Consider the following 26019-nt stretch of genomic DNA (forward strand, 5'->3'; position numbering starts at 1 on the left):
CGCATATTGTGCTAGAGCATTGTTTTGAATCGACCTTTTTATGTGAAGGAACGACCTAAAGAATTAACACGGTTTTGTTGTTAGAGGAGAGGAGATAGGATCAGAAGAATATGAATCTGTCAAAATGACTGAGCATAAACAATTAAAATGACTCATTATTTAATCTTTTTTTTTCACAATTGTATTAAAATTATGCCCAGTAGCTGACCAAACATTTTTAATTGGGATTTATAATAAGACTTTCATTTGAGGAAAAAAGATATACATATGCAATTGTATTAATAGAGGATATGTTACTCGATGTTGTGTGTGTGCGTTTGCGTGTGTGTGTGTGTGTGTGTGTATGATTCGAATCGAATGATTAATGAAGTGAATGATTAAAGGACTCACTGTAGCATAGCCTTCTACATGTTAGCTAAGCGAATCGTTGTAGTGCGGCGATTCAAAAGATTCGAATCACTGGAATGAAGCAAAAATCCACACCACTATTTACAATAAACGCAATTGCCTTTGGCACTACTTCTGGGGGATGGGACGTTGTCGTCATAAAGAAACCCTCACACCAACGTCTGATAAAGCAGTACTTCTGTCAGTCCTCCAGCTGTCAATCAAGATAAATGGTCTCTTTAAAACCCCTATCAGACCCGAGGTATCGTCAGAGTTGGATTCTGGCCGCTGTCAGTAGCGATAGGACGGAGCAAAGCAGCAGCGCACACTTGTCACAGCAAGAGCTCCGCGGATAAAGAGTTTGTGTGGATAAAGGTGCGCAAAATGACAGACATTCCGCTGGGGAGCACATAAACTGCGTTGGACTGTGGTAGATAGATGCATTTCACTCTATTTAGCGTCCGTCAACTTTGCAAAATAAGGCGAAAATCCCTTAACCACTCCTGTATTATATGAGTAACGTTAAAGGTGATCGCTCCGAGCAAGGATTCAATTAGTTCAGCAATTGTTCCAGGCGAGAACTGAGATAAGCGGTTACTGGGACGGAGTGAAATGGATCTGAAGGCGCTGGGCTGCGTGGTGTTCTTACCTATTCAGATATTCTACTATATATTCAAGGCGACCGTGTGCTGGTTCTTACCGAGCAGGCGGAGAGATCTGACCGGAGACGTGGTGCTTATCACTGGTGGCGGACGGGGCATCGGCCGTCACCTGGCTAAGGAGTTCGCCGTGCGTGGAGCTAAAAAGGTAAACATTATCATTACGGTTGGTTATACGGCTTGGCATTCTGCGTAATATTTCCATTCAAAACTTCCCATGGCTGTATACAGTGTTATTATAGCCCCATAGTTTGAATTTCTGGTGTTCTCCCTCTTTCTTTGTCTTTCTGATTGCTGTCAAAACTTTAGTCCAAGCTATCAGTCAGATTGCTCAAAGTTTCCTAACACTGAACAGCCTTATTTGGCATATAAAACACCAAATAATCGACATAACTGCAATTTTATATTAATATTAAATTATTTAGCTATAATGCAATGGCTGCTATCAATAAATCAAAATTTATATTCCATGACTGTCTTACCCTTACAAAAAAATTATTAGTTTCCATCAAAATACAATACAAAACCTAATATTTTCAGCTTTCAGAATTTAGCTGTATTTAAATGTTTCACTGAACTTTCTTGACCACTATGAATGTTATTACACCCTTGAAGAATATGCCACTGGTTTGAATATTAGGCTCAATGAGAGAAACTTGGGTTGCACTTTATTTTACAGTACGTGTACTTACATGTAGTTATAGTTTACTTACAGTGTATTTATCGAAGAAAGTTCTGATAATACAAGGTAACTACATGGAGTAGGGTTAGGTTTAGGGGTAGGTTCCGGGTTAGTATCTAGTTATTACATAGTTATTGTAAATAAGTACATAGTGTTTACATGGGGAACAGGACTGTAAAATAAAGTGCCACCGAAAGTTGTTTTATAAATGATTAATACATTTGTACAGTGTAGCTATACTGTAATAATAATTAATGTAGAAACCATAGTATGTATTTGAAAACTGTGGTTATCATGGCATATTTTGTAAACTAATCCACATTAACACAAATCATTAGCCAGGTAAAGGATGCATTTGGTTTGTTTTGTTTTGCAACGTATGAGTCTGGATGGGATACTCCTTTCCCTAGGGACATTGCATGTCCTGTTCATAAACTCATTGTCTCAACAGTGCATAGGTCACAACCCCTATGGTCAAAAGACCAATCAAAATGTAGAGCTGGGACCAAATGTCTGGTTCAACTTGTAATGCAAACTGGGTCAACTAACAAACAGCTATTTTGAGGATAACAACCTTCTTTCAAACTTTGACAGCCCTCATGTTCAGATTATTACAGCGGCCCCACTAGAGAGGCCATGTGGCCAAGAGGTTCATGGTGCCAGCAACTTTGACCTTGACTAAACACTTGGATGATTAGGCTTCTGACTTTTCATATGAATATTCATTCTTATTACGAGCTCTATCTGGAGTATTTAATGGCTTAATTTAATATTTTGCGTTGGCAGTAATGAAATGTTGTTGTTTCCCAGCTGTCAGATTGCAAAGCACAGTCTAATGAAACAGGACTGTTTGCTGAAAGTCAAGAGCTGGGAAGAAATATATCAGCTGCCTCATCCACCCAAGACATTGCATTATATACAGACCCAGTGGCCCAACTGTGACAGGGGCCCCCATGCTTGGCAGCATTACACCCATGGCATTACTTTGATTTATACACATTTCCCATCCAGAGAAGCTTGTGTATATGAGGCTAAATAAAAATCCATCATAAAAGTTGCAGCACAAACCTTACACAGCAAACAATTTGAAGACCTTAGATCCCTGGGCAAAGGTCTTTGAAAGGAGCAGCTTTGCAGCTGTACGTTAAAGGAAGCCACTGTGCTTGTCAACACCCCGTTGTTAGCCATTGTCAAGGTGTAAAGGCTTTGGAAGAGACACCTGCAGTGGCTATCTTCACAGTTAGCCCATTCTTAAGGAATGCTAATAAGGCATGAATCATAAAGGCACAGGCTCAAATTTAACTTGACTAGGTCGAGGTTGAAATTTTCCAGAAAGCAACCATTTATTATGCCGTTCAAGAGGTCAGCAAGTCGTCACTGCATGGTAATTCAACACTGGAAAAATTTTGCAAAAATTATGTCATTGCCCACTAACCAAACCCTAAATGACGATTTGAAGAACCAAGAAAAGCAGAAAACAAAAACAGAAAGGTTTATTATTTTTTTTTTTTTTGGCATCTATAAATCCATAAAGCAAAGGCCTTTAAAGTCCCATGGAAACTTTCCACTGCACAAAAGGTAGTGGAAAACAGAATCGATCAGCTTTTTTGAATTTTGTTTGCACTAAGAAAGAAATAGCGCTTTTCACCGAAAGATTCTTCTGCCAAAACCCTCGTTTGGACTGTGTATAGAAGCAGCATCATCTTTGACCATCCATGTGGTCCCATGGCTAATGGCTTAAGGAAGTGTGAAGGAAGTGAGCCCTATGTAAATTACTTTATGTATGTGTTTAGGCTTGGGGGAGGGAGGCAGGGACCATACAGCTCCCAGCTGGGCAGTGCCCTGTGGCTGACCCTTCTGTCTCCACACTAATTAGACAGCGGCAGGCGACTGCCTCCTGAACTCCTTGTGCCCCCGTCCACGTTCAGACCCATTCCATAGGGTGCAAAGTGGATGGTGAAATGCTGATGTTATCATGCCTTCTACCATAAACCAGCTTAAATTCTCCTTCATGAGGGCTTCACTCACAGAGCACTCATCATTTGTGTTCATCTTTAAGGAAACACAATGTGTGTCCTCACAGGACTGGATTAAGCACGGTTTGTTTGGTTCTTATTTTCGCATATTAAATGCTAATGCAGTGCACTCAGCCATTGCTACTCAAAGGACTTGAGTGATAAGACTTGCTAATGTGATGTGTGCAGATGAAGCTCATAGTGAGATTGTAAGGGAGACCACATTGTGAGCTATTGTTCTCTGACAAAATATGAAGATTGTTGTGAAATCCTATTATAAGCTTAATCAAGACCTTCCCAGTAATTAGCTCAAAGGCCATGCATATAAAGCAGACCCATACAAGAACACATAAAATCAAATAAATGTGCATTAGGCCAAAGAGGTGAAACCACCTACAGATCAGACCAATTCTGCTTAATTCATCAGCAAACATCACTGATAGTATGACTTAATTAGTATGGGTAACATTAAATTTGTATCTGTTAAGAATTCATTTAGCTAGAAAAACACAAAGTAAAACGGTCTTAAATTTTCGGTGAGTAATGTTTCTTCACATTTCAGATTGACACTAGTAATAGTTGAAATACATTGAAAAGAACACATTACATATTTAGAGGCTGGAAATTTCCACAAGCCCTTTCTCAAAAAAAAAAAAAAAAAAAAAACCACTGAATCAGACCAATTACAGGCAACCATGGCGAATAAATGTGAACCATTTTTCTGTGACAACCAGCCAACAGTGTTAAAACGGTAACTCCATGCTTCAATATTCAGTTTTTGCCATTAAAAGCAAAGCTTTGTGAAAGTAAAAACCTCAAACCAGACCCTGGGTTTAGCTGACAGCAGTATTTTGGTTCCCAATAAAACTGAATGTTAATGGAGGGCAAGGCTAAGTTCCTTTCACAGGCCATCTTTATAAAATATCATATTAGCTCTCCACTAGTTTTTGATGGACATATTCACACATATTTATTAACAGAATATAGTTTTTATATTAATGTAATTGTAGTGTTACTGTAGATCAGTGTTGTTATTCTTAAATAAAATAAAAAATTGTTTTCAATAATTAAAATCAAGCTGAAACAAAATAAAATATTAAAGTAAAAACTTAACACACATATTGACAAATGTACATAACAAAATTACCAAAATATAGTACAGTATATACTAAAATACTACTGTAGACTAACCTTAACAGAGTTAGTTAGTAAACAAATACATAAATATTTTGGCAACACTTTAGAATAGGTAACACTTGCTAACTATTACCTATGACATTTCTCTAAATAAATTATTAATTTGCTGCGTATTAATAGTTAGTAAGGTAGTTGTTAGGTTTTGGTATTTGGTAAGATTAGGGATGTAGAATAAGGTCAAGTAGAATAAGGCATTAATATGTTCTTAATTAGCAATAATACATGGCTAATATTCTAGTAATATGCATGCTAATATGCAACTGATAGGTGTTTCCTATTCTAAAGTGTTACCCAGATTTTTATATAAATTTTTTTCCAAATGAGTAAAGATTTTGTCATTTTAGCTAATGTCTGCAGCAAAAATTGTCCCAAAAGAACAGCTAAACAATTTGTGCATGTACGCATGCACGCACACACACGTTGTGTTTCTATGTTTTATGGGGACCTTCCAATTCCAATTATGAGGTTGTTGAAGCAGAAAATGGCTGGGTCAGTATGCCCAGCAGGCTGTGTAATCTCTATGAGAACTGTCTGTGAGAGATGATGAAGCAGCATCACTGATTTCATTACCTTTCCTTGACCTCTCAGACTGACAAATCTAATTGACCGATCACTGCCCCCCCTATGTTCCCTGTCCCAGCCAATCCATTCACATAGGCTTCTCTCTTAATCCGTCTCCAAACTAATAGTGGCCATGAAAAATAGCCCTACTGTTCCTTCAGTGAATGGGACTCTTCTGTTATTACCATTCCCAACTACTGTGTTTCATATGTTGGTGTGGTATATACTGTATTCCTCACAAATGGAAAAATATTTTGTTGCAAAAAATGCGGTATGACCCTTGTGGCGTGTGGCATAATTTACATTTGAAATACATTATTTTATTTTATTTTTTCCATGGAAAACCATTGTAGAATAGCATATTTCTCCTAGTCTTCAAATAGAGTTCCAAGTAAATGTGGTTTTAATTTTAAAAAAAAGGACATACTGAAATATAATAACATATTATCATCTGACTTATGCTTTCTGTGTCAAAAGTTTTGGCATGAATTATAGGCCACATATCCTCGTGTTTACTAGTAAACACCCACATAGAAGAATGCAAGTCATGATAAATTAGGTAAGACACTGTTAAAGCACAACAACTGACAACATGAAATTCTTTCAAGCAAATTAAATCTACTTTGAAATATGAATTCATGTGACTAAGTGCTTATCTGTGCTATTTAGCAGTGATGTATTATGGTTTTGCTTTCGGAAAGATTATTTATCATGCTTCGTAAACCTTTATATTTCTTCTCAGTTTTCTGCTCTGGTCCACCTTTGACATGTGGTTCCTATCTCTTAACAGCTAATCCTGTGGGGCCGGACGGAAAAATGTCTGAAGGAGGCATGCGAGGAGATCACCCTCATGGGGACGGAATGCCATTATTTTGTTTGCGATGTGGCCAACAGAGAAGAGGTTTACAAGCAAGCCAAGGTTGTCAGAGAAAAGGTATGCCCCATAATATCATACCCTGAGGAGTTTCTTAATTAAGATCATAATAAGATTAGTTCAAACTGGTTGGCTCTAATAACCTGTAATAACCCCAGTGCTGGCTTTGTCTCAGCTCTGTTGCCTTCCACCCCCATAGCCTGGATAGAGATTATACATATGCTGCATTTACACCGAAATTACCCGGAACAATTGTACCAGGAACTTTTTTTCCCCAGGAACTAATTTCCCCCCAGACCTGTTGCAGGCAATAGTCTGCTGACATAGGTCTGCGGGGGTTTCTCCATACAAATTATGCAAATTTCACACTTGCATACTCGTAGTTTAGGCTTTGCTAGTTCGACTAGTGAGTGTGATCTCCCGCGGACTGGACGACCCAAGTCTGGTAATTCTGCAAACAGCAGCTTACTCAATAACATCAGTCAGCTCACCTTGTCTACTGCAATTTTCCACTCTGTATATTTACATTAAAACGAAATAGGATATCAAATACCACTGCCTCCTTTCGTTTTTATTTAAACATAATAAAAGCTGCAGAAATGTAATTGGTTACGGGAAATGTGTAAATATACAGCCATTACAATTAAACAAAATATTATATCAGTTCCCTCTTTTTATTTTCATTTTAACATGTAGATTCATTGAATACAGACTAAAGATTACCTGTTAGATTTACCCAAAACAAATTATATTTTATGTTTAAACACTAAAGCGAGCCAGCGGTACATATCAGAAGCACTAGACAAGTCGAGACTGCTCTCGGCGGATACATGAGCAATGAGCTCCTGCTGATCACGTGGAGCTTGTTCGTCTCAGCAATCATCAAAACACATTTTTAAACATTTAAAAAAAAAATAAAGATTTGAGTTTTAAACAACTACATTCTCGCCTGAAATACTTTTAAAATTACATTTCATGACACGATAACAGTAATATTTTGAAAATTATCCGAATAAATGGTGGTCGAAATCACAATGCTGCGTGAACTCAACCAATCAGGATGTTTAGTGCCCAAGTCCCGCCCCCGAAAGTTCCGGACCTTTGAAATAGTACAGGGACTTTCTGAGGGGCATTTTTTTACCCAGAAATTACCTGTGGAAACACACCGAAAGTCCCTAGTACCAGCCCAAAGTCCCTAGTTCCTGGGTAAAGTTCCAGCGGTGGAAACGCGGCTTTAGCCTAAAATGTCTGCGTTAGATAAAGCCCAGCAGTATGGCAGAGCTAACTAGAAAGAGAACAAAAGCACATTTCTGGAAAGAAATATCTTACAGTGGGTCTTTTTTTCCTTATGTTAGGTGGGAGATGTTACCATTCTAGTGAATAATGCTGCAGTGGTTCATGGGAAGAGTCTGCTGGACAGTGATGATGATGCTCTTCTGAAGTCACAGCACATCAACACAATGGGACAATTTTGGGTAAGTACATAAATGAGTTGGGAAAGGATGAGATAGGAAGGGTTTGTCTGATTCAGTGTTGACAAAACTAAAACAAACTATTACACTTTCTTTTCTTTTTTCTTCCAAATTAAGGTGACCAGTCGTGCCACATCCAGGAGACACATTCTGCCCAGGATTTCATCTGCTGCAGATGTTTGTGCTGCACCAATCGATTGTTGTATGACATTAAAGTATTGCGAGAGCTGTAGAGAGCAGAGCAGACGGCTCCTTATGCTTTCTAATTATTCTTGCGGTACTTTGATATCATACAACGATCGATCAGCGCAGCACAAACAACCAAGACAAAACAACAACAAACAAGAAATCCTTGGCAGAACGTGTCCCCTGGAAATGGCATGTCTGGTTACCTTATTCCAAATAGTTTAATAGACCTGGTATTGTATATTACGAATATTGTTCACTCTTGTCTGCCAAATGTATAAATGTAAACGTAAATGTTAGAATTGTTATAATCTAAATGTCGTCTTGGGAAATAAATTGAAATTAATTTAAATAATAAAATTGCTGAAAATAAATAAATACTAAATAAATAATAAATATTTTTTTAATTACTAAAATAAATGTAAAATATGTATAATAAAATAAAATAAAAGCTAATTCAAAACCTTAATTAATACTATAATAGTATATAAATAATACCAAACTTGTGTATCATATCGAAGCCTATAATGTTTAAGGCATTGCTTTTTAAATATACACAAATAGTAGAACATGTAGTATGTATTATTTAAGTTGATATTACTCTTGCCAAGCACTGATTTCTGAGAGATGCATAGAGAGGCAACAGCAATGCGGTGTTTGATTTGCACTCTTTTCATTCATAAAGTTTACATGCATTCACTAAAACACTCATTATTTCATAATTCTATAGAGGTTTGTGTACAATAATAGCTGATCCCCTGCCTCTCCAGTTACCTAGCCTCAGCCGAATATTTGGGCAGAATTATTCATATTTTAATCCAGTATCGGTGCATTTCGGAATAAGGTATTCGTTTTCGGGCACACACCTACCCAGAAAGGTAGAAAGGACATCACATATGTAAAATAGTCCAGGTCACATCAGTGGTTCAGCTGTAGTTTTATGAAGCTACGCGATTACTTTTTGTGCACAAAGAAAACCAAAATAACAAATTCTCTTTCGTGTCCATCTCTGCTGCACGTTCACAAGATTATCATGCATGCGTGATGTATAACCCTAATACGCTGTGGCTTGTTTATAAGTAGAGGAATGCACACGTGACTGAGAGTGGCCGAGACTGATACAGAAGAGAAGAATTGTTGAATAAATTCATTATTTTTGTTTTCTTTGCACACAAAAAGTATTCTCTATGGACTATTTTAACAATGTCCTTACTATATTTCTGGGCCTTAAATGTGGTATTTGCATTGCTTTCTATGCAGCGTCAGAAAGCTAATTTAATCAAAAATATCTTAATTAGTATTCCAAAGATGAATGAAGTTCTTACGGGTTTGGAAAAGTGTAATTTTTGTTCCAAAATCCCCCAAAAACAGTTTGCTCTTGGTTTAACAAACAGACAGTCCCATGGTCAAACACGCACCACTGGTTAATGTTGCTACTCTATGTTAGACTAAAACAAATAATGCTATGCTCTAAAAGCACCACAGAACACATTCAAATGAGTTATGAGAAAGTATTTTAAGTTAATAACATCATTTACGTGTTATGTAATATTTGACATTTGTATCACTTGCATTCCAAATTCCTATTTCCAGGGGTTTAATTTACCTTTTAATAATCTTTTCATCCACAGACCACAAAAGCCTTCTTGCCTCGTATGCTGGAACTGCAAAATGGTCACGTTGTGTGCGTCAACTCCATCCTGTCTCTTTCGCCCATACCTGGGGCTATAGACTACTGCACTTCTAAAGCATCATCACTAGCCTTCATGGAAAGCCTCACTCTGGGGTTGCTGGACTGCCCGGGGGTGGGCTGTACCACTGTTCTCCCATTCCACACCAACACTGAAATGTTTCAAGGCATGAGAGTCAGGTGAGCTGATGGGTACAGCACCAATTAATAATTACAAATTCCACTCATATAGACAGCTTTTAATACATCCAAAATAACTGAAGGATGAAATCAGTTCAGTCTTACCTTTCCTTTTGATTATCCCATTTTGAGAAAAGTGAAAGTGACATACAGCCAAAACATGGTGACCCATACTCAGAATTTCGTGCTTTGCATTTAACCCATCCAAAGTGCACACGCACCACAGTGAACACACACACACCATGAACACACACCCAGAACAGTGGGCAGCCATTTATGCTGCGGCGCCCAGGGGGCAGTTGGGAGTTCACAACCTTAGGGTTAGGAGTCAAACTCTATAAGCAATAGGCCACAACTTCCCCACAGTAACTGGCAGTCACATTATGGAAGCAAAATGGGTCAGATCATCATTGTACTTTTTTGTGAACATCAAATCAATATATACGCTATTTACTTTGTTAATGCATGATTGTGTGATATTTTGGATGATTCATCATTACACATTATTCCAAAAAATTATTTTCTTCATAATCTTTAATCAAAATGCAATAACTTGTATAAGGGTTAATAAATCAATAAAAAATCAGGTGAAACAGCTTTAATTTTCTGTTGACGTCACATCTCACAGATTTATCCTGAACAAAATTATAAACGCAACACTTTTGTTTCTGCTCCCATTTTTCATGAGCTGAACTCAAAAGACTTTTTCTATTTACACAAAAGGCCTGTTTGTCTATATATATAATAACCAATAGCCAAATCACTATTAAAGGGATAAGTTCACCTTCAGTTGGTTCCCCTCTAGGGCCTTTCGCACCGAATGCAACCCTTTAAGTGGCACTGGGAAATAGTTAGTGCAAAATCGTCCCAGTGTACTTTAGTACTGTACATTTAGTTGTGAACAAAACTGTAGTTGTGAACTGAACTTTAGCTGGAACTAAAGCATTGCGAAAGGCCCTGTTGACTTGCATAGTGTTTTTTTTTTTTTTATGGATGTCAATGGACCAGCAACTGAATGTGAACTATCCCTTGAAGACATACTTTTAGCAATCTCACATTTGTCTTTCTTTGTTTACCATTTCACAATGGTGCATATTTGTTCTTCAGTAAAAACAACAGTTTTTTTTTTTCTCTGCAGGTTCCCCCAACTCTTCCCTCCTCTAAAACCTGAGGTGGTAGCCCAAAAAACAGTGGACGCTGTTAGGACCAATACAGCCTTCGTGTACCTACCCTGGAGCATGCATGCACTCGTAATTCTCAAAAGGTATAGCCTAATACTATTTCAAAATATAAATTATTTCAGTAAATGTATTTTGAAAACCCTCACTGATGATATACGTTGTTTTACCCTTGAAACAGTATGCTACCGCAGAGTGCCCTTGAAGAAATCCACAAGTTCTCAGGAAGCTACACCTGCATGAATACTTTCAAGGGACGGACATGAGAGGTCTAGAAATGACAATGGAGTTTCAAATGTTACAATTTCTTTTCATGGTCGAACAAGAGCTATGGAGTCTGCCAGAAGCAGCGAGTTAGAAAAAAAAGACAGCATGCCAGAGCACATGGTGCCTTGTTTCTAGGATCCTTTGCAGGTCTCCACTGACTTCTGTGTTGCAGTGTGGGACAAACAGAGAATGGACACAAAAACGCCTCAATCGATTGTCGTACTGCATGTTTACTTTAAAGTTTTTAACAATCACATTTTTAGCTACTGTCACTGTAAATTCAGCATCTGAATAAAAAGCAGGTTTAAAGAGAAAAGCCTTCTAATGGGATGTTTTAAAATCCAGGCTCACGAAGTAAAGCTGTGTTTGGACTAGCCCTGGGCTTCAAATGGTTGGAAAGCCTGTGTTGTCCCGCTGGGTTGATAGCAATAAATGCCTCTTCAGCACTTCATACTCACCAACACAACAGGCTTGACCTGCTGCTCCAGCACGTGGGTTGACTCATTCCCCCTGTCAGATACATTCACTGTGCTGCTGCTTGAAAGAAATAAGCCAGATCTGTTTTGTGTCATTTTACTTGGTCTCTTGTCTCTTGAAAAGATACAACAAAGATGTGAGCTTGGTTTATTTTAAAGCTGGGTTGAGCTACTTTTTAAACTTTGTGTTGAAGGTTTGGCTGGCTCAGACTTTCAAAAAGTGTGTACTTTGTTCTGAGAACAAAGTTAAAGGGAGACCAGGGAAAAGCTGGCAAGCTGGAAATATTTAACCACAGATCCATCCAACCACTGCTCTGGTGTTATGTTGTAAAAAAAAAAAAAAAAAAAAAAAAACATACCTTTGTAAGATTACTCCTGCAGTAAAAGTATAGTGTAACTCTCTTGTTGTGATCAGAGGCTTTTTTACTAAAGCTGTTGATTTAAAAACATATTTCACTTAAATTTTTTACCCTGTGTAACATTAAAGCTCTCAAAAGAGCTGTCAATTTAACATGTTGATTTAAAACAACTAACTGATAGAAAAGTATCCACAATTTAATCATTATTATTAAGTAAATGTATTTATTTAGAATTTGGGCTGTCAGTTTAATGCGTTAACTAAAATTAATGTATAAAATATTTTAACCCAGTTAAAGCACTTGCTCCGCCCCCAGACCTGTACACCGTGCATGTGAATTATAACAAAAGGACACAAGCAAGCGTTTCAGCAAATTGCTATATTCAGTGCTCAATCAAAGACAATATTTCTTTCTAAAGCAACCATTTAATGTCTACTTGATACTTTCTCATTTACCACAAAATATCTTTAAATAACCTTTTGTGGGTATTTTCAGTCACATTTATTTCACGATCAATCTGATTAATTAATTGACACATCATGTTATTAATTAAATTACAAATTTTAATCAACTGACAGCCCTAATTTAAATATTTTTTTTAAAATATATTAATTTTATAAATATGATAAATCTAATTCAGATAAATTTTTATTTGATTGAAAACAAATATTTATTTAAAAAGCTAATAAAATAATTAACGAAAACTAATAAAATGACAAAAGCCCATAAATGACTAAAACAAACTAAAATTAAAATAAAGTTCTAAAAATAAAATCTATAGCCAAAATATCTCTCAATGCTTTGGTCTAATTACTGTGCAAACATTCATATCATGAAGTGCAAATACCAAGTTCAACCCTCTGTGCAAGTCCTAACCATGAAGAATAAATAAAAAATGTTGATCAATGTTGACCTCTGGCTGCCAGATAAACCACATAAGAATCATATGAATCACAGTAAACCACAAGCACCTTCTTCAACAATTACAGCTATGCCGTTTGAGAAGAAGATGAATTAAAACATGCTCAGTTAAAGGAAAAATAAGAGTCTCTTGTGGGGACTGGTTTTCATTGCCCCAGAGTGGGCCATTTGAAATGCTGCAAGAAGAACGTAAAATCGCCTGAGGGTCATGAAATTGGGGAGTTGTACGCATACAAAAGAAAAGAAGGGCAGGTTCAGACCAGGGTTAGTCAAACATATATCATAGACCTCTCATACAGTTCTGACTGCATTCATACTTCATTGCAAAACCTGCTTGAAATCATTAAACCATGTTTGCAATCCATCCTCATTGATCAAACTTTGATCAGAATCCCTATGAGCTGGAACAAGACATATGTGGAGCAGAAAAACAAAACAACAAAAAAGACAATGACTTTTCCCCTCCCGGAGCAAGATTTATTATTCCCAAATACAGACGAGACATTCTTCATAAAACACATTGATAATTAATTACTCCTCGTATGTGTATCTCCTTCTGAGAAGCCTCTTAAAGCATCAGAATGAGTGCAAGAATACTGATGATTTAATTCAGTGCATGTCATGATGTCTCCGATCCACTCAATCCCTGCGGATTCATGAGTGGGAATCTTAATGTTGCAGGTCTTTGGTTATGCATTTATGACGTCTGTACTTTATTCTGCCGAATCTGTTTTCCATATTAGTCTGTAATCCTTTTTTTTTTCTTTCAATCCATATTTCCTGGCTCATAGATTAAGAAGGCTTATGAGAAAATTCAAAAAGCCACAGAAATGCAAAAAAAAAAAAAAAAAAATGCACTCTGAAAGAGCAATGTCATGGTTGATGGGATAAGAGAAAACAACATAAATCATCAAGGCAAATATTTGAAAGTCAACCAGCTTTAAATGTTACCTTTTTCTCCTACATGCTTACTTTCAAACTGTCTTGAAATATATATATATATATATATATATATATATATATATATTTTTTTTTTTTTTTTTTATTTATTTATTTTAATAATCACATTCATTGTATTTGGTAATTATGTTTAATCCTATTAGCTTATATTAGTCTGTTCTTGATGCCTGGGTTTGGACGGAATTCACTGTAAATGAGTTTGGGCATGTGGTGTTCCTGTAGTGTTACTATGCTCTTGATTAGCACTGTTGCTCGACACGCTGTTCATCCATCATTCAGCAGCTGTCTGACAAATTGCTGAACCTCATACCTCAGTTGCCCTGTTTGCTAAGAATTATGGGCAACTGAGGTATGAGGTTAGAGGTCATGCATAGTGTATTAACATGTATTGCCCAACATTTATTAAAGGGATATTTGGGTGAAATTATATGCATTTTAACATTTACTTGTTTTCTTAAGCTTTATGTGACAAATAGACCAAAACTATTTTTCAATTTCAAGACAATAACAACCATATTTTTCTCCAAAGTGCTGTTAAACACCGCAAACAAATAATTTATTCAGTGAGTTCATTCCAGAATCAAATCAGCTTGATTTGTGAACAAATTCTTCAGTTTTCAAGAATTGGATCTACCTTTTCAAAAATCTGACTTAAAAGAATGGTTCGTTCACAAATCTTTCAGAACTTTCATGAACATTCCAAGACGGCAGATGCCAACATTTTAATAAATAGGGGTTTACGGTGTAGTCTTTTATCTATGGCTTCAGAAGACTTCGAAAATAGTCATATGGATATACTTTGTGTTTTTTTTTTTTTTTTTTTTTTTTTTTTTATGCTTAAAAGCCTCAATACCCAATAACTGGAAAAGAAAGGAAGTCATGAAAGTGGGAAGTAATGAAATAATTTTTATTTTGGGGCAGAATACTCCTTTAAGAAGAATATTGCAAACTTATTTTCTGACATGTGTGGTCATAGCAGAGAATGAACAGTATCATATTGTTCCCATATCAGACACTACACCTGGTTCAATCAGAGTGCACAATGCTCCTCTAATGCTTCCTCTATAGATGAAGCGTACAGAAAAGCAGTGTTCTTATCAGCAAGGATCTTTCCTGTGAGCTGTGGTGAACTTCCACTCCCGCTATATCTTTTTTTCATTAGCATCACTTTCTGGAACACTGTTATCACTGTAGTAGATCAAAGCAGGAACAACAACAAAACCGCGAACATCACAGCCAGGTGAGAAATTACATAAGGGCTGCACAGCCGTGCCAGGTCAGCTCGCCTTTATGGCCAGGCTGTTTATTACACTCAAGCTTTCATCTAGCTGCAAGGGCCTACACCTCTCCTATCGAGATTACAATGGAGACAAAAACAAAGACTTCCCAATGAGTCTTTACATTGATCTCTGCATGTGCTCACTTTTGATGGAATAGCATGTGTTTTTTGGGAATAAGTTAGAGGGATCATTTATCCAGGGTTGCCAGGTCTGGGGAACAAAACCATTCCTATTGCTAATCAAAGGTAGTCCTATTGCATTTTTCCCTGCATTTTTTTTTTTTCAGGTAGAGATTGTTTTAACCCGCAGACTAAAAAACATCCAGCTGCAACAGTGTATGCATAGCCTCATTCCACAGAAAAACCTTGGATTTGCCAACACTGAATTCAAATCCAAAAAATGCAATTGCTGTCAATTTACTAATATGTAATTTTAATCTTGTGTGATTTATGCAATGCACAATTTTTTTTTGTTTTTCTTTTTGTGATAAGTCGCCTTTTGTGTTTTACAAATGCAAAAACTGCATACAGGTTTGGAACAACAAGAGGACCATTATGAAAAGTATGAATAAATTATGACCATATCCATTTAGGTGTGAAATGCATATGTTATGTTGCTTTAGGGGCCTCTGTGCTATCAGACCCATGAGTTTAGCTAGCTAACACAAAGAAAGAGACATCCTACATGCTTGTAAACAGAATGAAAGCCAGAGGAAAATGCAAACAGACAAAGGCAGTGGGATGCATGGGTTAAACACAGTTTAGGATTTGGCTATGTATTCTGGGGTCTTTTTAAGGGCCACCAGGCTACAGATTTGGAGCCTCCACTGAAAGTGCCGTTCCCAGATGGATCGTTTTGTGCACATTATTTACGACCCAGGCCACTTCCTTGTCAGTTATGCAACCATGATCCGTTCTCAGGCATTGTACCAGGAAAAAAAAAAAGAGTTCCCCTTACTGCCAGAGTCCAGAGTTAATCAAGCTAAGACCATTAGTGGGTCATGAAAAGGAAACAAGCTCTTCATAGCACCCCGAGCTAATGAGGGAAACAGCTAAAAGAGCTTATGCACACTTTCAACACACAGATCGAGTCATGACTAAGTGAGAGACCAGATGTGTCTGAATGCCTTTGGCCATTCATAAATACCGACGCAGAGGTCTTCCAGAGGAGACAAAGAGAGTTACCTTTCTGTGACCTGTTGCACTGTGTTTGCTCCCATTGGATTTATTGGCCCGTTTGATGTCAATGTGAGGACCCATGTGGGAAGTAAATTTAAAAAAGGGACAGAGTTCTCACTCATGGTTGCACTAGCCAGATCAATAAATCTGTCAGATCAGACATCAGTGATCCTTTGGGGAAGAATTCTTCACTAACAATCACTTTGCGATAACTGGACTGACGTGCGAGGATGTATGGCAGCTCTGGTAATCAAGTCGACTGAGGTTGGGCTTGCGAAGGAAATAGAGATGTTAAGAAAGAGATGCTCTGAATACAGCATAAGTCACACCACTGGTTATGAACCTGAACCTGATTTTAAAGAGCAGCATTTAGATAAAAACAATTTGCCAATTAAAGTGCTAGATTTTCAAGGAACAAGGCCAAAAATAAGTATGTCTTGCCTTTTACAGGCCTTTTGTTGAATATGGCCCAAAACTAACAGATGTAATGCCCAATATTACTAGTAATCTGCTTTTGCTGTAAAATATATATCCTTGTTCCTGTAGCTCAAACAGCAGAGTACTAGCACTGCCAATGCAATGGATTCAACACTCATGGAATGTATGAGCTGATAAAATATACATCTTAAATGCATTTTAAGTTGCTTTGGGAAAATGGGTGTTAGCTGATGCATAAGCATAATACCTTGTGACCATACACAGATCCTATGGTATATCCTGAGTTTCTTGGTAGAGCTACACAGATGATGATCAGGCATGATGGTAGTGTAAGCTTCTCGTTCTGTTGGATTATTAAGTAGGAAAATGACAAATTATCTCCAACAACCAGAACATTCCCAATCACTATAATAGCATTTTCTTGTCATTGAGGCAACAGTGTTCATCTAATTTATTTGAAAGATAATAACTGTTTAGCTAGAAGCCTTTGGGATCTCTTGAGATTAAAAAACAGAAATCCCATCAGATTTTGACCTATTAAGCCAAAATTATGTTTCAACAACAGTCCAAGAAAACTAAATGAAGTAAATGGCACAATGATTGAGTGTATTTTGAAACTCCCCTTAATTCAGTTGACAGCACGACGGTTTCCTAACGCTGCTGTAATCTTTTGGCCGCTGGTTTTCATCGGAATCAAATATAAATCTACACATGTCGGGGTGGAGTGTCTGGCTTCTTTGCAATATTTCTGAATTTACTGTACTTAAAATGATAGAAGGAAATGACTTTTGGAAAGTGTACAAAAGTGTATCAAAGCAAGGAACTGTAAACCAAAAAGAGCCCTAAAACGAGAACCTTACTCTGGCCTACAAGGGCCTCCATTCTTGGCAGCTCATGCTTCCATCTTTCCGAGCTGTCATGGTTCGAGTGATGTGAACTGACGATGAAGACAAGCATGTCATTTGGAGAAATGCAATACCCGCTGCATGACCCCATTCCCCTGTCTGCCGCAGCCAGGCTGGGATGAGTGTATCTGGGCTGGGGCACACTGGAACGAAGTCTTGGAATCCCCACATCTGGCTTATATCTGTGGCTTACGGTCATTTGATTTTTGGTTGATGGCTTCCAGTAGTTCCACAAAGGCTGGATTGTTCTGTAGGCTCAGGGCTTTTCTTCTCCACTCAGTACTGGCGCCGGTGACCACAGCTGCTTTTCACAGATGCAGACGCAGCCTCAGCCCCAGCCCCAGCCCTGCAAGAACTGGAGACAGGGAGGAGATGAGCACAGCCCACTCAATAGGGACACCAAGCTCCTATAGACCATTCCAGCAGTTACTGTCAAAAAAGACTTTAACGTCAATTTATTTTCTGGATGTCCACCCCATTTTGATTTACGACAGTTGTGACGTTCCAAAAACTAAACGGATTTGGAGAGCAACTGTTGTGTGGGGCTTAGACCAAGTTCCATTGATCTGGTACATTCCACCTCTTCAGACCCATCCTCCCCTGTTTTTCTGCAGGGCATTGCAGGGCTGACAATTGGGTTCAACTTCAGGTCAAGCTCTTTGCTTGACAATGGGCCAGCCAGTCTTGAATCGGATCAGAGTAGGCAGTTTTCCCATAGGGTTCTCACACACACTCAAAAGGGACTTGCTTAGTGGCCTTTCCTGTTTCAGCCTCTCATACCAGTGGAGATCTAAGCATTCTTTCTCTCTGTAGACCTTTGCAGGTTCCATTTGGCTCTGTTTTTTTCTTAATGGCATTTAAACTAGCTAACTTACAAAGAAGTAAAAACTTTCCAAAAAAAAGTTTCCTAGTAGGCTATTACCTTACATTTATAATACTAATAACTGTATTATCTGAAACTCAAGTTGTCTAATATATGTGCATTATATATATCTTCTTTTAAAGACGTTATTTACTGGGCAATTGCACATATTATCTGCTGATTTTTCCCCATGATATGAGTTTGACACTTGTTATTGTAAGTGTAATACAGGTTGACAGTGAAAATATTTTTAAAGGAAGTTTGTTTCTTGAGCTCTTTGGTGACAGGGCTGTAGGTATTTGCAGGACAGAATGTGCTGGTGCGGTTGAGCCAGCAGAGGACATGGATCCTACACATTTTGTGTGTGAACTCTGGCTGAACCCCTGGGTTACTGTTTCAGGCACGCTCTGACAACCTCACCCCAATGACCCGGCTCGCGACTACGCAGTTCACCAAGAGGTCCCCTGTTCATGCACACCAGTCCCATCAACCCCCTGTGCTACCCCTCCATTATTCCCTACTCTACCCTCTGCCCTGCTCTTCATTTCCACTGTTCCCCACTTGTGTTTTCCACAGCCAAGGAGATGGGAATCTGTCTTTGTTGAGCATTTTAAATATCGACACAAATGTAAAACAATTTGTTTTGCATACCAGACATACTGGTAACACAAACTCTTGCTGGGAAAAAGCAAGTTCAACGAAAGTTTAGGTGTCAGCTGAAGTGCAACATTTGCATACACATTACGCTTTTAGTCCAGGATGTACTTATACAATAATATCAACAGATTTCAAAGGCTTGCCTTGCTATGAGAAACAAATAAAACCTTGACCTTCATTTAAGGAATTCAGTGTATGCTATAAATTAATTAATTTTGTGGTTACCCGCGAACCATTTTTTTGTGTCTTATTTTTCTGGGCAATATGGAGATACAAGCAATTTGAATATGGGTCACCAAAACGCCTCAAAGATGAACTTTTATTACAAAAGCAAGTAAAAAAAACAGGCACCTCAACATCTGTAATTAAGAGATGCATTTTTATTTTTTAAGATTTCAGGTTTATGCTTGAACTTTCAGTTTTGACGCATGTACGTCACTCATGTCAAACCTTAATTTAAACTTGGGTTACAATGCTGGCAATAAAAAAGGGAAAATGTGCGTTTCAAAATCAAAACTAAACTCATTGTCCTATCTGCATAGATGAACATCTAGATGAAGGGACTCCACTTTTAAAAATAAAACTCCCTGTAATACCAGCCAGCACATAAATCAACCACGATGTCACTGCACATCTGGGTTCTACACACTAACGGCATATAAAACAGCAAGGCAGCTAAACTTCACCACCCACATCCTGATTGATGACTTGTGAGTTTGCACTTTATAACATCAGGACAATCTGTCTTCCAACAACACTTACCTTAAAAAAAAAAAAAAAAAAAAAAAAAATTAAAATTCTCTCACAAATAATAAGTCTATAAAAAAAGTCTATCTCTAACTGTAGAAATCAAGATAAAAGAATATGTCAAAATATGTGTGAATGTGAATGTTTTGAATATTTCCCCCCACACCTCATAAGAAGCTTGTTTTTTTTCTAAGACATCCAGTCCTAAGCCCCAGGGTTCAGTCTTTGTCAACAAACACCTGTTCACTTCAGAAACATGAGTTTCATTCGCAGTGTCACTACATTAACTCACTTCACTGTGTAAACCAACTCCTCATCTCATTATCTCCCATGCAGCCAACACCCTCCATTACTATCCCGGGCTTGACATAATGGTACGGTCTACTTATTCAGTCAAAAGATTCCTGCTGGTGCTGTCTGTGCAAGGTGCCAGCGAACTGAAGCCACCCCTACTCCTGAGACATCCAGTGACTGACTGTCTCCTCTCAGTCTGAACCCAGGACAATATCTGTCTCCATCACCATATGGTCAAACAGATTCTCACCTGGAACCGGCAACCTTTTAATATCATGTCACAGACGGGGTTTTAATGATGTGTCGTAAGAAGCTGCTCAGGGTTCATTTGTTGTCTTTTGAAGCAAGGAGGTTGGTCATTTATAAGTTGGGGTACCAATAGGGATTCACCAATATTAAAATGAATTTCACATTACTGATAAATACAAATTTCTATGCAATTTCATTTAGGTACAAATTAAAATTTAAATCTAAATTTGTTGGCCTATATTAAAGTTTATATATTTTAATTGAATATAACACGTATTTTGAGGAATTACAAAATTTTAACAAACAAAATAATTAATATGATGTATATTTGTCAGTCAGACATAAATGAAAAAGAAAGAAAAATATAAAGTATAGGTTTTTATTAATTATTTGCATTTAATTAATTTTATTCAAATAATCATGTTTTTAAATTGTATTGGTTCAAATGATTTTCTATCTGTTCATTGTGAAAACAATAAAAATGTATCCGGTTAATAAGTATTATCATAACAATAAATATGGCTAGCTGTGAAACAAGCAATATTCAATTAAACCTGTGGAAGTAAATAATTAAACATTTAATGCTACCTAAATATTTTTGGAGCGAATAAATCCATTTAAATGCTGCTAGTGAATTTAACATCACAACATAATGTATAGAATTATCAACATTTATTTACTAAACATAACATTTAACTGCTAGAGCTGTCCAAACAAGACAGAATGCTGCACTATAAAAGTCATGCTATGGAAAATACCACTCTTGAAAAGGTCAACTATGGCACAAATTTTATCCATAGGATTTTAAATGAATTCTTAAATAGCTTTCCCACAATTCTCTATCCAAAAGTTTTATGATAAGATGTTTACATTAGAGGGCCCTTGAGGCTCCTATTCCAGGTCTCATGGCCTCCATGAGGAGCCCACCCCATCCTCCCGTTAGTCAGGGAAAGACCTGAACTTGAGATGACCCTGCTAAACGAAGTCCCCTTTGGGTTCATCTAAAGGCCACTGCACTGTTTTACCCTCCTGTCCTTCCCCCAGCCCTGCTATCATTCCTTGAATTTCCTATTTCCTTTGGTCTTAGAGTCACATTCAATAGACATCTGCATAGAGAACAGCCCGCTCCACACCACCACTATCACTCTAACCCCCACCCATCTGAACGCTGTCACCCTCTTTGTAGCCACTCCGTCTGACAGGAGGATGAGATCTAACGTGCTTACCACACTCCATGACACCAGTGATCTTCCTCCCTGACTGCAGGTCTCTTGTATTGACACATGTACACAATAGTGTTCTTGTCAGAGCTGGCATGCATGCATACATGCACTTCTGTCAGCAAAAACCTCTGAGTCAGTGCTCCGCATGGGCGCGAGCATTTGCACCTCATTAAAAGAAGGGCAAAGGCTGGAAAATCAAGAGTCAACTGAGAGGAACTTCTCTCTTTCAGCGTTCCCTACATGTGGTTCAAGTTACCCGTTTGCAAAGCTTTTTTCATCATACCAAAGAGAGACATCAGAGGGTTTACTCAAATAAGAACTATAAAATATTGATCAAAAGGAAATTAGCAAAAAATGTTAAAAGAACTTCATGTTAAAAGAATGTTTTGGGTGCACATCTAATAAGATTTGTTAATATTCTAAATAAAAGAGTGTTTTATATCATCAAGGCAACGTTACAGCATCAAATACAGCAACAAAATGAATATTGTAAATTACTATTACAATTGAAAATAAGTTTTCTAAAAGAATCTAAGAGAGAGAGAGAGAGAGAGAGAGATTAATTTTCATTTTTGCCATATATACTTATTTAGTGCTTCTTTGCAGATTATAATTATTATTTTATGTTATATCCAGTCTTTCAACTGCATTATAATGAATGTGGTCAATATGTATCAACTTATAAATCAACAGTATCAACAATAAAGGTCAACTTTTTCTGAAAATTCTTTATAGTATTCATAGTTTTCGCTTGGAAAAAGTGTTCAAATAATTTCTTTGGTAAAGATATTATGCTACAAATGCTGTCAATGCAGTTTACCTTCTTTTGAACCCAGGACATTGCCTTAAGCATCAATTGGTGCCCTCTTAATCATCTGCATGTGTCTTTAAAGAAACACTTTCTTAACTCTCTTTTAAATGGATATGAGAAATCTGTGGCGAATCACTTTGAAAGTCTGGAAGTATGAATCCACATCAGAGAGTCCATTAGTGGAGGATGCTGCAGTCAGGGAAGCCACAGCCACATTTTGAGTTGCTCTCGCTCAGATGAGGTTGTGGGCTGTGGTGATTAAAGACAGAACCATAGCCTGCCAAGACCTACATGCCATTAACAGAGAGTGCCAAGCGAATGGCCAGCATAATGCTGCAGACTTTTTTAATTATCTTGTAAAAGGCCAATCATAAAGCAAGGCCTGGTAGGAACAGTCCCAGAGAATGGACTTTTGTGGTGAAGCAAGAACATTCTCCTCAAGTCCTTCAAAAATAAAACCCCTCGAAGAAAAGAAAATAGGCAAAGGAAATTATATTTTAGTTACCTTCACCAAGACTAAAGCACTGCAGAGTGAATTAATACATCTTAAAATGGCCCTTATGAAAATTGGATTTCCATTAAGTACCGTAGCAAGGAATTTTAACAAGGTAAAGGCCGGTGTCTTGGCAGCCAGTATGTGCTTTTCCTGGCATTAAGAAGGTCTAGTGCTCATAATAGGTGCAAAATAGAGTGTTTTCACAAAATTAACCTTATGGCTGTCGTTAATTTAATGCAGATAAGACGTAGCTATTAAACATCACAGTAATGGAAAACATCTCAGTATAACAGCAGCAAGACACTCAGCATATCCAGTGGAGAAGAGTGGACAAAATAATTAAAAGAATGTAGCAATGACATTTCAGCTGACAGATAAATAGATTTGTCATACAGAATTTAAGGAACACTTGAATTCACACATCATTTTGTCCATTAGCATTTCTCTATAAAGCAGTAGTGAAGAAAAACTGTCTTAACAACCAGCTTCATTCATCAGATGATTCTATGTGATTGTGTTAGAAATGAGAACAATGACATAAAATGATGTGGTAAACTGTGTGTCGCTAACATATCTACAACAACAACAACAACAAAAATTGTTAGCCTACAGTTAGCCTAGACCTCTTTAACCCATATGGAGCCCCCAAATTATGCTTTAAAACTGATTACCAGAAACATTTATAGCCTTTAAATAATGGAGATAAAATGCAATTGGTTTACTTGTTTAATAATAATAATAATAATAATAATAATAATAATAATAAGTATTTATTTTATTTTAACAATAATGTTACTATTATTATTAAATCCACTCTTTCTGATGCTCCCGTTAGATGTCGCTACAGCAGAAATAATAATAATTATAATAATAATCGTCAGGTTTTCAAATAAGGTAAAATAAGGGTCTTGCACCAGCCGAGCAAGTAAAATGTATATGTATGTGCACACCAAGGAGTTTAACAGTAAATACACAGAGACAACTTTTTTCAGGCACCATTTGAGCTGATTTTGCTCACACAGGTCATGAACCGAAACGTCTCTCGTGCTTTGCTGCCACCTTGTGGTGACATCAAGTTTCACACTAACGCCCGACCTTCAGCAAAATATATCAAACTGAATCAAAGATCAGAAATGTAGTCCTTTCAACTGAAGGATCAAAGCACGATGATCACAGAAAGCGAGATTTATAAACTCATGTTTAACTTATTTATCCATGTAAAGCCAACGATTAAATGCGAATGACGACTGTGATACAGAACTGCAGAACATGTTTGGTGCTGGCCTGACTTCACGTGCTCCTGTTACTGGCACATTCGGATCCAGCAAGGTACATTTGTTATTATGACATATTTATAAGCCAGACAGAAGGAATGAAATTTCGACCTAGCAGTATTAACAAATTATTGACAAAGCATAGATAAACAAACCATGTGAATCAGTGTGATGACCCAAGTTGATGACGTAATATTGGCGCGCTTTGGTATGATACCTTTGACGATATACACTGAACAAAATTATAAACGCATTTTGCCCCAATTTTTCATGAGCTGAACTCAAAGATCTAAGTCTTTTTCTATGTACAAGGCCTATTTCTCTCAAATATTGGTCACAAATGTGTCTAAATATGTGTTAGTGAGCACTTCTCCTCTGCTGAGATAATTCATCCACCTCACAGGTGTGGCATATCAAGATGCTGATTAGACAGCTTGATTATTGCAGAGGTATGCTTCAGACTGTCCAAAATAAAAGGTCACTCTAAAATATGCAGTTCTATCACACAGCACAATGCCATAGATGTCGCAAGTTTTGAGGGAGCGTGCAATTGGCATTCTGACTGCAGGAATGTCCACCAGAGCTGTTGCCTGTGAATGTTCATTTCTCTACCCTAAGCCTCTACCATGACCTCCAAAGGCGTTTCAGAGAATTTGGCAGTACATCCAACTGGCCTCACAACTGCAGACCACGTGTAACCACACCAGCCCAGGACCTCCACATCCAGCATCTTCACCTCCAAGATCGTCTGAGACCAGCCACCTGGACAGCTGCTGCAACAATCAGTTTGCATAACCAAAGAATTTCTGCACAAACTGTCAGAAACCGTCTCAGGGAAGCTCATCTGCATGCTTGTCATCCTCAGTGGGGCTTCGACCTGACTACAGTTCGTCATCGCAATCATCTTCTGTGGGCAAATGTTCATATTCGATGCCGTCTGGCATTTTGGGGAGATGTTCTCTTCACGGATGAATCCTGGTTTTCACTGTACAGGGTGTCATGTGGGTGAGCGGTTTGCTGATGTCAACGCGGTGGATCGAGTGGCCCATGATGGCGGTGGGGTTATGGTGTGGGCAGGCGTATGTTATTGATAACGAACACAGGGGCATTTTAATAATGGCATTTCGAATGCACAGAGATACCGTGACGAGATCCTAAAGCCCATTGTTGTTCTATTCATCCGTGACCATCACCTCATGTTGCACCATGATAATGCACGGCCCCAGGTTGCAAGGATCTGTACACAATTCCTTGAAGCTGAAAACATCCAAGTTCTTGCCAGGCCAGCATACTCACCAGACATTTCACCCATTGAGCATGTTTGGGAAGCTCTGGATCGGTGTATACGACAGCATGTTCCAGTTCCTGCCAATATTCAGCAACTTCACACAGCCTTTGAAGAGTGGACAATCAACAACATGATCAACTCTATGTGAAGGAGAAGTTTTGCACTGCGTGAGGCAAATGGTGGGCAAACCAGATAATGACTGATTTTCGTATATATATATATATATATATATATATATATATATATATATATA

The 26019-nt window shown here is 37.7% G+C and overlaps 1 protein-coding gene across 1 annotated transcript; it reads left to right on the plus strand.

Annotated features, from left to right (window-relative positions):
* Positions 1 to 558: 558 nt before the first annotated feature.
* On the plus strand, positions 559 to 11664 carry LOC113111094 (short-chain dehydrogenase/reductase 3-like). The gene is made up of 6 exons (XM_026275553.1): positions 559 to 1194; positions 6292 to 6435; positions 7731 to 7850; positions 9665 to 9903; positions 11042 to 11167; positions 11263 to 11664. The coding sequence occupies exons 1-6, from the start codon at positions 1000 to 1002 to the stop codon at positions 11345 to 11347; spliced, it is 909 nt and encodes a 302-aa protein (XP_026131338.1). The 5' UTR covers positions 559 to 999; the 3' UTR covers positions 11348 to 11664.
* Positions 11665 to 26019: the final 14355 nt, after the last annotated feature.

This window comes from Carassius auratus, chromosome 11, assembly GCF_003368295.1.
Source record: "Carassius auratus strain Wakin chromosome 11, ASM336829v1, whole genome shotgun sequence".
Lineage (NCBI taxonomy): Eukaryota > Metazoa > Chordata > Actinopteri > Cypriniformes > Cyprinidae > Carassius > Carassius auratus.